The sequence below is a fragment of the Equus asinus genome, chromosome 13 (genome assembly GCF_041296235.1).
Source record: "Equus asinus isolate D_3611 breed Donkey chromosome 13, EquAss-T2T_v2, whole genome shotgun sequence".
Lineage (NCBI taxonomy): Eukaryota > Metazoa > Chordata > Mammalia > Perissodactyla > Equidae > Equus > Equus asinus.
Window position 1 is genome coordinate 16,100,909 of NC_091802.1, and position 13,978 is coordinate 16,114,886.

Genomic DNA, 13,978 nt, shown 5'->3' on the forward strand with positions numbered 1-13,978 from the left:
AACTTGAACCTGGAAAACATTATGCTAAATGAAAGAAGCCAGACACATAGGACCACATACTGTATGATTCCACTTATATGAAATATCCAGAACAGGCAAATCCATAGAGACAGAAAGTAGATTACTGGTTGCTTAAGGCTGGGCGAGGGGGTAAGGAAGTGAGGAAGGAGAAACTGCTAAATGTTGTGGGGTTTCTTTTGAGGGTGATGAAAATGTTCTAAAGTTGATTATGGTGATGGTTGCACAACTCTGTAAATATACTAAACACCACTGAATTTTACACTTTCAATGGGTGAGTTGTATGGTGTGTGAATTCCATTTCAATAAAGCTGTTATAAAAAATAAATAAGTATCCATGAGTGCATACTGATATAAACAGATGACTGAACAAACAAATAAATGGGAGGAAAGAGATAAATATCCCATGCAGAAGAATTCCAAATAATATATGTAAATGCTCTACCCTCATGGAAGTGGGTCACAGCTCCACTCTGCTGAAGCGTGGGCTCCACATAGTAACTCCCTTACAAAGAGTAACTATGGAAAGGGGGAGACTCTGCAGAGGAGGAGCCTGGTGATCAAGGTCAACGTCAACAGTCATAAATCACGTTGACAGTACGTACCCTTGGTACGACATGATGAAAATGGCACTCTGTCCCTGTGGTCTTCCTCCCAAAAACTCATAACCCTAGTCTAACCGTGAGAAAAACATCAGGCAAATTTCAATCTCTACAAAATATGACCAGTACTCCTCAAAACTTTCAAGGTCACCAAAAATAAGGAAAGTCCAGGAAACTGTCACAGCCAAGAGGAGCCTAAGGAGGGAATGACAACTCAATGTAATGTGGTGTCCAAAGGGAACCCTAGAACAGAAAACGGACATTAGAGAAAAACTAAGGAAATCTGAATAACCTATGGACTTTAGTTAATAATAATATATCAATATTGGCTCATTATTGTAACAAATGCACCATATTAAGGTAAGATGCTAATAATAGTGGAAACTGGGTGTGGGGTATATGGGAACTCTCTGTACTATCTTTTCAATTTTTCTGTAAATCGAAAACCGTTCTAAAATATAAAATTTACTACAAAATTTTTAAAAGACTAATACCCATGATAAACAAAGAGCTCTTACAGATCAATATGAAAAAATTTGCAATGAGCAAACCAACAGGGGAAAAATGAGCAAAGGAAATGAATGAGTAGTTTACAAAAGTAGAAACACAACCAATAAACAAGAAAAAATGCAACTTTTCTTTAAATAAAGAAATGAAAATTAAAGCAACAATGAGAGACCATTTTTCATGAGATTGGCCAAGGTTTAAAAGTGTGTTAATTCCCAGGGTGAGCAAAGTTGTGGGCAAAGTGGCATCTCACACAACCCTAGAGAGAATATAAAATGGTGCGATTTCGTTGGAGGTCAGGTTGGCAATATCTTTTACAATGTGCACGTGCTTTTACTCGGCAATTTCACTTTGAAGAATGTATCCAACCGCTATCTTTGCACATGTTTTCATGGAATAGATCCAAAGATGTTCATTGCAGCAATGTTTGTAACATCAAAATATTCAAAATACACTAGAAGGTCATCAATAGAGGCTAGGTGAAGAAATTATGGTCCAACTTACAATGAAATACACTTCAGCCAGTAAAAAGAACATTACCAGAGGGGCTGGCCCTGTGGCCTAGTGGTTACGTTTGGCACACTCTGCTGCAGCAGCCTGGGTTTGGTTCCCAGGCACGGACGCACACCACTTGTCGGCAACCATGCTGTGGTGGTATCCACATACAAAATAGAGGAAGATTGGCACGGGTGTCAGGTCAGTAACAATCTTCCTCAAGCCAAAAAAAAGAGGAAGATTGGCAACAGATGTTGGCTCAGGGCCAGTCTTCCTCAGCAAAAAAAAAAAAAAAAAAATTGCCAGAGCACTCTGCTCCACTTTTCAGCTACTCACACAGCCTTGGCCTCTAGCCTTTGTCAGCTCCCCCTCCCAGACTCTCAGGCGCCCCCATCAGAAACTGAGCAGGGCCCAGCACAGGCCCTCAGATGTAATAGGAATGCTGAAAAACCCATACATATTTAATAACTTGAGCGGATGAACCCAATCAAATTCTAATTTAATTTTTGGTAGTTTAAGGAGAATTTGGAGAAGGAGTCCAAAGGAAGAGAGCTATTCTGAAAGGATAACTGGACACGAGTTGTGGTTTTTTTTAACATCATCCATCATTATACTATCATACAGAGTATTTTCACTGCCCTAAAAATGCTCTGTGCTCTGCCTACTCATCTCCCACACACGCACACATTCACACACACACACACACAAAACCCCTGGCAGCCACTGACCTTTTTACTGTCTCCCTAGTTTTGCCTTTGCCAGAACGTTATATAGTTGGAATCACACAGAATATAGCTTTTTCAGATTAGCTTCTTTCACTTAGTAAATATGCATTTAAGTTTCCTTCATGTCTTTTCACAGCTTTATAGCTCATTTCTTTTTGCTGCTGAATGATATTCCATTGTCTGGATGTGCCTCAGTTTATTCATCCATTGACCTACCAAAGGATGCTTGATTGCTTCCAAGTGTTGGCAATTATGAACAAAGATGCTATAAACATCCATGTGCAGGTTTTCGCGTGGACAGAAAGGTTCTCAGCTCCTTTGGGTAAATACTAAGGAGCGTGACTGCTGGATTGTATGGTAAGAGTAGGCTTAGTTTTGTAAGGAACCCACAAACTGTCTTCCAAAGAGACGGTACCATTTTGCATTCCCACCAGCAATGCGTGAGAGTTCCTGTTGCTCCACATTCTCGCCAGCATTTGATGTCATCAGTGTTCAGAATCTGGCCATTCTGGTCTGCAGTGCTATCTCCTTCTTGTTTTAAACCACTACTTTTTTAAAAAGAATACATTTCAATGGATTATTGATACAGTTTTTAAAAGATACCAATTCGGGGCTGGCCCGGTGGCACAGCAGTTAAGTTTGCACATTCCCCTTTGGCGGCCTGGGGTTCGCCAGTTCAGATCCCAGGTATGGACATGGCACCGCTTGCCAAGCCATGCTATGGCAGGTGTCCCACATATAAAGTAGAGGAAGATGGGCATGGATGTTAGCTTAGGGCCAGATTTCTTCAGCAAAAAGAGGAGAATTGGCAGCAGATGTTAGCTCAGGGCTAATCTTCCTCAAAAAAAAAAAAAATGAAAGATCCCAATTCTCCCGCAAGTCCAAACATGGCAATTTACCACAGTTAGACCTTAAACAACGGTTCTGCCTTGGGTTTTCAATTTTTCATTCTTTCTTTCTTCTTCTTCTTCTTTTTTTTTTTTGCCAAGGAAGATTTGCCCTGAGCTAACATCTTTTGCCAATCTTCCTTTTTTGCTGAGGAAGATTTATCCTGGAGCTAACATCCATGCCAATCTTCCTCTATTTTGTATATGGGTCACTGCCACAGCATGGCTGCCTACAAGTGGTGTAGGTCCATGCCTGGGAACCCAACCCAGGCCATTGAAGAAGAGCATGACAAACTTAACCACTAGGCCAATGGGCAGGCCAGGTTTTCACTTTTAAAAGGCATTTGAAGCATTTTATTTTATGAGAGAACCATGACAGTCTTGCCCCATATTCTGTGACTATTTAGGTGTTCCTATGCTCTTATGTACCATGAACATATTAAAAGGTTAGCCAATCTGAATAGATGAAAAACTTATTATCAAGGAGCTTAACAGCTCTGCAGACGTACACATTTCCTGTGGAACTGGTAGACCTATACCAATAGCTTAGGGTACAAATCTGGTCATAACTCTTTTTTTCTTTTTCTTTTTTTTTAAGATTGGCACCTGAACTAACATCTGTTCCCAATCTTTTTTTAAACTTTCTTCTTCTCACCAAAGTCCCCCAGTACATAGTTGCATTTTCTAGTTGTAGGTCCTTCTGGCTCTGCTATGTGGGACACCACCTCAGCATGGCTTGATGAGCGTTGCCGGGTCCATGCCCAGGATCCGAATCTGCAAAACCCTGGGCCGCCAATGCGGAGCACGCGAACTTAACCGCTTGGCCACAGGTCCAGCCTCCATAACTCTTGTTTTCTAGTTGATTGCTTGAATCCTCCATCTCTCTCAAACCATATTATTATAAATTTGACATCTTGTTTTTGAATTTTCAAAAAACCCCAGAGCCTTGCTTAGTCCTGCTTCTGAAATACCAGATGCAGACAAAACTGGATAAACAGCCCTCTATGGCTCTTGCCTCTCTGCACCACAAGGTGGCACTGTTGAACAGCAGTCCTGCACAGCCCGGTGGACACAACCGCTGTGGGAAGGTCCTTGCTCTTCTGTATCTGCTGTGGCTGCAGTGGTGTCCCACACTTGGTCTCCAAAGTTCACTCCTCTGGTTCATGTTCAGACGTTATTCCCCCAAATCAGATGTGAGTAGCATCCACCATCTCTCACGTGTTGAACCTGAAGCAATCACCAGCTAGACTCCCAGGCTTTTCTTGGTAGGCATTACAGACTGAATGTGTGTGTGCCACCGCCCACCCCCAAGTTCATACTGACCCCTGGTATTACTATATTTGGAGATAGGGCCTTTGTGGAAGTAACTAAGGGTAAGTAGGGACCTGAGCCGATAGGATTAATGTCCTCATAAGAAGCAACACCAGAGAGCTCGTGTGCTCTCTCTTTGTCACATGAGGACACAGTGAGAAGGGGGCCATCTGCAAGCCAGGAAGAGGGCCCTCACCAAACCCTGACCACGCTGGCACCCTGATCTTGAACTTCCAGCCTCCAGAACTGTGAGAAAATAAATTTCTGTTGTTTAAGCCACCTAGCCTATGGTATTTTTTTTATAACAATACTTCTTGCATTTAGCAAATTAACATTTAACCTGTTATGTGAAAACGCTGTTATCCAGCTTCTGGTTCGCCTTTTAACTTCATTGTGGATTTGCGTGAGCTCTCTTTGTTGCCCAATGACTTGCCATTCACCACCCTCTCTCCCACTCAAAGTTCTGTGGTTTGGGCGGAGTTAACCCCAGCCCCAGCTCCATGGGTGGGCACATGACAGCCTGGCCAACCACAGTGATTGTGACCCATGTGACCCAAGTCAGGCCAATGAGATGACATCCTGAGACTTTGGCTAGAACCACTGAAAAAGGGGAGCACTCTGTCCGTGAGGGTTTCTAACTTGGAGCGCTGCCTGCAGCTGCTGGTAGCCACCTTGCCTCCACAAGGGAATGAGAGCAGAACAGAGGAAAGCAGAGAGACAAAGAGAATAGAGCATTATTTGGTGACATTATTTGAGCACCTGAATGCAGTTGTGCCTGAAACATGGAGAGTTCCTGGAGTTTTCAGTTCTGGGAACCAATGCATTCCCTTTTTCTCCTAAGCCAGTTTGAGTGAAGCAAACTGACTCCATCTGAACTCCTGTAACCAGGAACCAAGGCTGACCATATTGGGAGCATGCCATGGGATTCAGACGGTGTCTGGCCTGAACAGCCCTCCCTGCCAGGGTGCCTGACCAGTCAAGTCACATCTTCAGGACCTTCTCAAAGGCATGGGCTTTTACCCGGGGGTGAAAGGTGACCCAAAACCTAATTAGGGCACTAACAATGATTCATGCATCCTCAGGTCCAGCCCAAGATCCAACCCAGCCAGGCAGTGCCAGGGCAGAAAGAGAGTCAGGGCAGGAATTCAAGTTCTGCCCCTTTAAGACTCTTCCTGTGCCCTCCTCCGTGAAATGAGGGAAGAAATTAAACTAGGCAAACTGATGTGAGAGGTCCTGGGGTTGTAGCTCCTTTCCAGCAAGAGGGCACAAACTGCCAGCTTCCCACCAGCTCTTCAAACAGATCAACTCTACTTTCATCTGATTTATGTATTGGGGTTTCATTTGAAAAGTGGTTCCACCGCTAAATAATAATTTTGATTATTTGGACTTCAATTCTTGGAATCGTCCCAGGGCGGGGGCGGGCTGAGCAGGCTGGAAACCCAATGACCCCTCCTGCTCTGACATGCTGGGTTTTTCTGACAATGTGAACTTGGATGTGTGGCCAGCCTGGGTGGGATGATCCAGAAAATAAGAAGCAAAACAAAGGAGCAGTTAAGTCCCCGGGCGAGACCTCAGTTCAAACCCTGACTCTGCCATTTGCTTGCTGGGTGACCTGGACTAACCACTTTCCTTCTCTGAGCCTCAGTTTCCTCCGCTGTAAAATGAGGGTGCTAATATCTTCCTCTGAGTATCACTGTGAAGAATAAGTGAGTCAATGCTGGGATCTTGAATATGGTGGAGCCAGTAGGAAGTGCTCAGGAAGCCCAGGTTGCTGTTAGTGATGATAATATTATTGTTATTTGTATTCAGGCTACAGAAGGTACCTGGTGAGATGGTACCTCAAGAGATGCCTCCTGGCCCTGGTATGGGAGGGATGATGTGGGATGGGGAGGGGTGCAGCCAAACATTCTCCTTTGATTCTTGGAGTCCTCTCAGGGTGCCAGCGGGCTGAGCAGGCTGCCCTGCATTCTAAATCCCGCCAAGCAGAGGTCAGGCCCCTGGCTGAAGCAGCCCTCAACATTCGGACACTGGGGACATGGGCCCAACCCAGGTGACTCGGCTGCGATGCGTCTCAAACCCTCTCAGCCTGCAGTCCCGTAACCTGACACCGGCAAGCTCTGATTTCCCAGCCTGGGCGGTTCTGTGGGTAGGGGCAACCACCCATCTACACAGGGACCTCTTCCCTCACCTCCTAGGTCCCCTTCTCTAAGCTCCCAGCCCCAAAGTGCCCACCCACAGGGGTCTCTGTGTAGGTGGACTGGGGCATCTCCCTCAACAGGGGAGCTGAGGGCTGTGGGTTGTGCCCTCTCGGGGCCCAAGTCCATGGCCCTGCCCGGAGCAGAAGGAATGGAGGTAGACAGAGGACCCCCATGGCACAAAAAGGAAAGCTGAAGGGGACGGGGGTGCAGGAAAGGAGGGAAACTCAGCCGATGACCCTGAGCCTGTGGAAAGAGGACTGGGGTCGCTCCAAAGCCTGACGTCAGGGACAGGGTTCCGCGTCCCAGCGCGGATCTCTCTGGAGAGCCGCAAGGACCGGGCGCGGGGACGCGGGATGGCTATGCCCAGGTAGCCCAGCGCCTCTCTCTGAACCTGGCCCCGCAACCTCAGACCGAGAAGAAACTTTGGGCCAGCGCCCCCGCTCCTTCCCGCGCCCAGCCCGGCCTCGGGGCGCAGCGCGCGCGGCTTCGCGCCCGCACCAGGCCCCGCGCCCCCCGGCGCCCACTCACCAGCGCACCAGCTGCCAGCGCTTCTCCCCCGGCGCCCGGCGGCTCGCCATGCCTCGCCCGGCTGGCCGCCCACTCCCTGCCGCCGCGGGGCGCCCGGCGGAGGCGGCTCCGGCTGCCGCAGGGCCGGTGCCGAGGGCGCGCTCGCCGTGGCCGTGTGCGGCGCGGGGCCCGGCGGGAGGGGCGGGCACGAGGCGACTCGGGCCGGAGCCCAGGCGGTGCGGACAGCGCCGCGCTCAGCCCCCGAGGGCGGCCGCCGGCCCCGCCCCTGGAGCGGGCGAGGGCTTGGTCACTGCGCTCCTCCGCCTCTGCCGGGGAGACCACAGCCTCTCCCCTCGCTGCCTTCTCCCGGCCTGCCTGCAGAGCGGCGCGGAAGAGCCAGGGTTCTTGGGAGCACTGGGCGAGGAGCCGGGTTCTCCAAGTTCTACTGCGAGGGAAACCTGACGTGCCGAGGGACTGGAGGCGACCCACTTAATCCGTCTGTGCCTCACTCCCTTTTGACACCTGTTCTACCCACCCAGTAAGTTATGCATTAAAAAATTAAACCACTCCAAACGCCTAAAATAAAAACTGATGTCCCCTACACATTATTAAAATATTTTAAGGTGACAGTAATTAAAACAGTATAGCATTGGCCCAGCACACCGCCCAACCCTAGGACCAGCTCCGCCCAGGCCTTCAACCTACTTCACTCCGGAATCTGTTCATTCCTGGAGCTGAGCAGAGACCAGGCTGGCCCACAGCGTCACGGGAGTGTGTCTCTCAAGCCTGGTGTGAAGGAGCTGAGTCTTAGAAACGGTTATAAACATAGAGATTGCCTGCCCATTGCACAGTGCCTTCTCAATTCACCTGCCTCCCACATCCTTAGCAGGAGAGAAACTTATGCGAAGAGGAGAAAACCTGGCCCCAGTGTGGAGATCCTGGGAGCTTACTTTCTTCTTAGGAGCTGTAGGCCATTCCCAGGAGCACTGGAACAGTTTCCAGGGAAATCCAAATGCTACTGACACTTGTCATTATATCCATAGGTGTTCAAAAAAATCAAGATTATGTAAATCCTAAGAATCCTCACCTGTGCTTTTTCACTGTCTCAACTAAAGAAGCGACAGGAAGCAAAAGGAGATGAAGAATGTAACCAACACAGAGGCGTCATGTGAAAGGAAACAAGGAAGGAGCTACAGACAAGGAGGGTTGGCAGCTTGCCTTTGACCTTTAAGTGTTTAGCATGAGGCTAGCAATTGCCTTTGAGCATACTTTCTTTAAGCTTCCGTGACATAATTAACACAGAGACCAAGAAAATAGAATAGAAGGTCCAGAAACATCCCCAAAGGGGTGTGTGTGTGTGTGTGTGTGTGTGTGTGTGGTGTGTATATTTCAGATTAATAGGGGAAATGGTGATGGTACAATTAGTTAACCATTTATGGGGAAAAAGCAAGGTCTCTATTTCACATCACAAAATATATTTCATAAGAATTATAAATATGGGTATAAATATATGGAAACAACTAGAAAAAATATATAGGCAGGTTTTGTCATTATATTAAAGTGGGGATGGATTTTTTAAGCTTGACATCAATGGCAGAAGCCATAAAGGAAGAGATTAATGGATTTGATTAAAATAAAAATATTTAACTTTAGCATATCACAAAAACACAAAGCAAAATAAAAGGCAAATGTCAAACTGGTTTAAAAGATGTATGCCTGTATTTGTACATCCATGTTCATGGCAGCGTCGTTCACAACAGCTGAGGGGTGGAAGCAATCTGTGTCCATGGAAGGATGAATAGTAGACACATTGTGGTCTATACGTACAGTGGAATAATATTCAGCCTTAGAAAGGAAGGAAGTTCTGACACATGGTACAAATGAATGAACCTTGAGGACATTATGGTACATGAAATAAGCCAGACACAAAAGGGTAAATACTATATGATTCCACTTACATGAGGTACCTTGAGTAGTCAAATGTGTAGAGACAGATAGTAGAACGGTGGTTGCCAGTACCTGAAGGTGGAGCAGGGAGGAGGGGAGAAAATGAGGAGTTATCGTTTAATGAGCAGAGTTTTAGTCTGCATGATGAAAAGAATAGAAAGAACTGTGGAGATGGATAGTGGTGATGGCTGCACAACAACGTGAATGCACTTCTGCCACTGAACTGGACACTTAAAAATTGTTAGGATAGTAAATTTTATGTTATGTGTATTTTACTATAAAAACTTAAATATGAAAGTTTTTATTATAAAGGAATAAGAGATGATAAACACTTCAATAGAGAAATGAGTGGACATAAACAAACAATTCACAAAAAATATATAAATGGCTAATGGACACATTTTAAAAATTCAATCCTACTAGAAGTTAAGTAGTTGAAAATTTAAATGCAATACCATTTTTTTTACTTGTCAAATTTGGAACAGTTGGCTATCGTTGTTTTTAATTATAATTAAAACACCACCCAGGGTTTCTATGAAGAAAAGAAGCGGACACTCCTAATCATGACTGAGGTTGCAATAGAAATTGGTCCAAGCGTTGTGAGTGGCAATCTGACAAGAGGATCAAAAGCCGTCAAATGTGCGTGTCTCTTGACTGAATAATTTCTCTCCTTGGAATTCATCCTGAGGAGAGCATTAGCAATGCAGAAAAAGGTCTCTGTAGCAGAATGTCCATTGCAGCATCGTTTACAATACAGTAAAACTGGAAACAACACAAAAGTCTAACAGGAGATTAGTTACGTGAAGAAGCCTGTTCATATGATAGGATATTAAATAGCTACTAAGAAAGATTTTTATTGATATGAAAAAATCAAGATATATTTTGTCATATAGCACGGTGACCATAGTTTATAACACTGTTTTGCATATGTGAAAGTTGCTGCGAGAGTAGATCTTAAAAGTTCTCATCACAAGAAAAAAAAATTCTAACTATGTTTGGTGACGAATGTTAACTAGACATATTGTGGTGATCATTTCACAATATATACAAATATTGAATCATTATGTTGTACATTTGAAACTAATATAATGTTATACATTAATTATATCTCAGGGGCCAGCCCCATGGCCGAGTGGTTAAGTTCACACGCTCCACTTCAGTGGCCCAGGGTTTTGCCAGGTTCAGATCCTGGGCATGGACATGGCACCAATCATCAGGCCACGGTGAGGTGGTGTCCCACATGCCGCAACCAGAAGGACCCACAGCCAAAATATACAACTATATACTGGGGGAATTTGGGGAGAAAAACCAGGAAAAAAAAAAGATTGGCAACAGTTGTTAGCTCAGGGGCCAATCTTAAAAAAATAATAATAATAATTATATTCTCAATTGAAAAAATATATCTTTTGAAATTTAAAAAATCTTACCAAATAGAACTAGTATATTAATATATTTGTAGTATTATTATTAATTTATATTCATATATTATGTATTTATAATATATATTATATTAATATATTATATAATACAGTGAATTAATTTATATATTGATATAAATATATAAATTAATATAAATATATGTAGTGTATTTGTAGAAAAATCTAGAAGAACTACAGGAACATATAAAAAAGTGATTTATCTCTGAGTGGGTAAAGTTATGGTGATTTTTATTTTATTCTTTTTCTTAACCATATATTCTATTTTTTCTAAATAAACATGTGCAATAACAAACTACAATAAAAGTCACTTCTCAAATGATTAAGCTACCAGGATGTTCATCACATGACCACATATAACATAAAAAAGTAGAAACAATCTAATTATCAAACAATAACAAAAGGGAAAGATACAATATACTGTAGTTTATACATGCAGTGGGGCAACACTCTGCAGCAGGAGAAAAACATTCATGCTATATTGCTGGGTTAAAAAGCAGACTACAAAATACGATGTTAAAATTATGTATAAGGTTTATATATGCAAGGAAAAAAGATGTTTTAAAGAATGCCAAATGTTAGGAGTCATCATGACAGGGAGGTATAAATGGGCAATTTTGTTTCATATGTTTGCTTATCTAGAATTCCTAATTTTTCTACAATTAATGATAAAAAAATTTTTTAATACATAGGCATTGATTAGCAAACTAAAATGTTTAATGATTTTTAGGAGATCTCCAAAATACAAGTGAAAAAAGCACAATGCAGAACAGGTTGTGACGCTGTATGATCCTGTTGGTGTCTTAAAAATAAAAAACCGTGTGTGTGTGTGTGCACAGAATTTGTTAATGGCGGAAAACTTTGGGCAGAGAAGTTGAGGATGGAAGATGAGAAGGTTTTCACTTTTTTTAGCATCAGCATGTCCAATTTTTTAAGGCATTTTTAGGAATTGTCTAGATAACATAACTAATTTTCTAGTGCCTTGTTGGTGAGATTATGGACTCTGTTTTCTTCTTTAGGAAAATCTTAAATCATCTTAAAATAATAATGTATTTCAAACGAATAAAAGACAAAAACCAACCACAAATAGCCAATTATCTTTAAGAGGTCATTTCCCAGCCTTTCTGAAGTGTGATTCTAATACTTCTCCAATAAAACGTAATGTTAAAAAGAGCTGGCTGTAGTGAGTGGCACATTTAGGGCAAAATGTGGAGCATTACGTGTGACAAAGCTAAAATAAAGTTAGGGGAAAAAGGGGCCACAGTTATACCCAGATCACCAAAGCTATAAGGAGCTAGTTGCCCAAGATCATGGAAAGTGGTCTGAAATGAAAGGATTTCAGGCACAGGTGGTGAAACCCCTCAGGGTCCCTTTCGTGATGCCTGCCAGGTGAGCTCTCTGCCACAGATGGAGGAAGACGTGGGCAGGGTTGAGGCAGAGGGAGTGTGTCTGAGACCACACACACACACACACACACACACATACACAGAGCTCATTCCTGTTGCCATGTCAGTGGTTTAGGAATGATCAGAGACTCCGAAAGTCAGAGCTGACATTTGAGGGATCATTTTCTCCAGATCAGGCATTTCACCACTAAGGAGAATGCAGCCCTGCCCCTGTTTGATCTCGCCTTCAGAAGGTAAGCTGGCTAAGAGGCTTATCCTCAGAAACCTCTGGCTGGCTCTCCAGCCCAGAGCTCCCCATACACAATCCCTCTAGCTGTAGAATCCCAAGGAACCCAGAGAGGGTGGTCTTTCAGGACCCCTAGCTGAATTGAGGAGGCCAAGACAGCACAGCCAGAGTCTTTGAAGAACAGAGGCTACCTCTATCGTACTGTCACCTGCCTCCTTGTTGCATGGAGAGGGGGTCGTGGTGCCTACTGATGCTGGAGCACTCAGTGGGCAGCAACCTAGGAGGGAACAACAGCCCAAGCTGGTGAGGAAGGTCATGGCACATATCTCATCCCTCCAGAAACTTTCCCTGCCTTTCTCCACTCTGCTTGCACCCTGGGAAGTCAACCTGTGCAGGCAATGTCAATGGACTCCCTTAACGTCTGGCTTCTGATTGGGATTGGCTGGAGGAGGTACCAGCAGAGCACTGGGAGGCAGGAGGAAAGTGAGGTTGTGGTATTTATTCCTCCCCTCCCTCCCTCTGTGTCACTGTGCTCAGTTCCTTCCCTTTAAGGAAAGCCACAGCTCCTGCCAGGCAGCCTTCTCCCCTATCTATCCTTTCTTTTTTTTTTAAACAACCTTAACTTTATTGTATTTTAGTGTTTTGCTGGGGGGGTTTTTTGAGAAAGATTAGCCCTGAGCTAACAGCTACCACCAATCCTCCTCTTTTTGCTGAGGAAGCCTGGCCCTGAGCTAACATCTGTGCCCATCTTTCTCTACTTTATATGTGGGATGCCTGCCACAGCATGGCTTGCCAAGTGGTGTCATGTCTGCACCCGGGATCCGAACCAGGGGACCCCAGGCCCCTGAAGTGGAACATGTGCACTTAACCGCTGCGCCACCCAGCAGGCCCCCTATCTATCCTTTCTGAGTTCTCATAACTGCCTTCTTCTCTTGTCCCTCCAAGCCCAGGGATGGTAACAGCTCTGCCTATCCCTTGTCCTTAAACTCCGCCCACAGCTTTGTAAATAGTTCCTTAACTCTTTTCAAATGATCCATTTTAAATGTACAGTGTGTTCCCTGCCAGGATGCTGACTGATACAGAGTTGTTACCCAAACAGAACTCAGAAAGTTGTATTCCAAGCTGTCACGAAGAGATAGAGAGAAGCTCTAGGCCTTGTCTGACCCCCACACCTCACTCTCCTAGCTGGCATTCAAGGCTCTTACCTTCCCCTAAAGCTCATGGCCACTATGGGTGCCTTCTGCCACAGCTGGATTCATCTCCTCGCTGAGAGGCCTGAGGAAGCTCGCCTCTGGCCTTGACTGGGCTGGGGTTTCAATCCTGGTTCTGCTGCTTACAAGCTGGATGGTGTTAAATTGCCAATAGGATTTCTTGGAAGTTTCAGTGCCATTACACTGGTAAAGTGCTCAGCTCAAAATAATGGTTACTTCTGAGGCAAGATGTACACTTTTTGTACACTTTAGTTTGATACACAAAGGTTTTTTTTTACACACAGTCTTTTGACTTTGTTACAAGTTTAATTTTGAAAATAGAAAAAAGATACTTTAACAGTATTTAGTATATTGCCTAGCACACAGAAAATGCCTAATAACTGTTAGTTATTATTGTGATCAACATCATCATCTCCAATGTCATCATCTCCATATTTCATAATATGTCTCTGCATCTCCCCACAACTTCAGGTAGAGTACCATGCAGTCGGCTTTGCTAAAT

At 44.3% G+C, this 13,978-nt stretch overlaps 1 protein-coding gene across 2 annotated transcripts in view; it reads right to left on the reverse strand.

Annotated features, from left to right (window-relative positions):
• Positions 1 to 7,426, reverse strand: part of RAP1GAP2 (RAP1 GTPase activating protein 2) — a 210,790-nt gene extending 203,364 nt beyond the window's left edge. For both annotated transcript variants that reach the window (XM_070482583.1, XM_070482581.1), the window contains exon 1: positions 7,272 to 7,426. In XM_070482583.1, the coding sequence (XP_070338684.1) occupies positions 7,272 to 7,321 (50 nt within the window). In that variant the 5' untranslated portion in view covers positions 7,322 to 7,426. The remainder of the gene's footprint in view (positions 1 to 7,271) is intronic.
• Between the last annotated feature and the right edge of the window lie 6,552 nt (positions 7,427 to 13,978).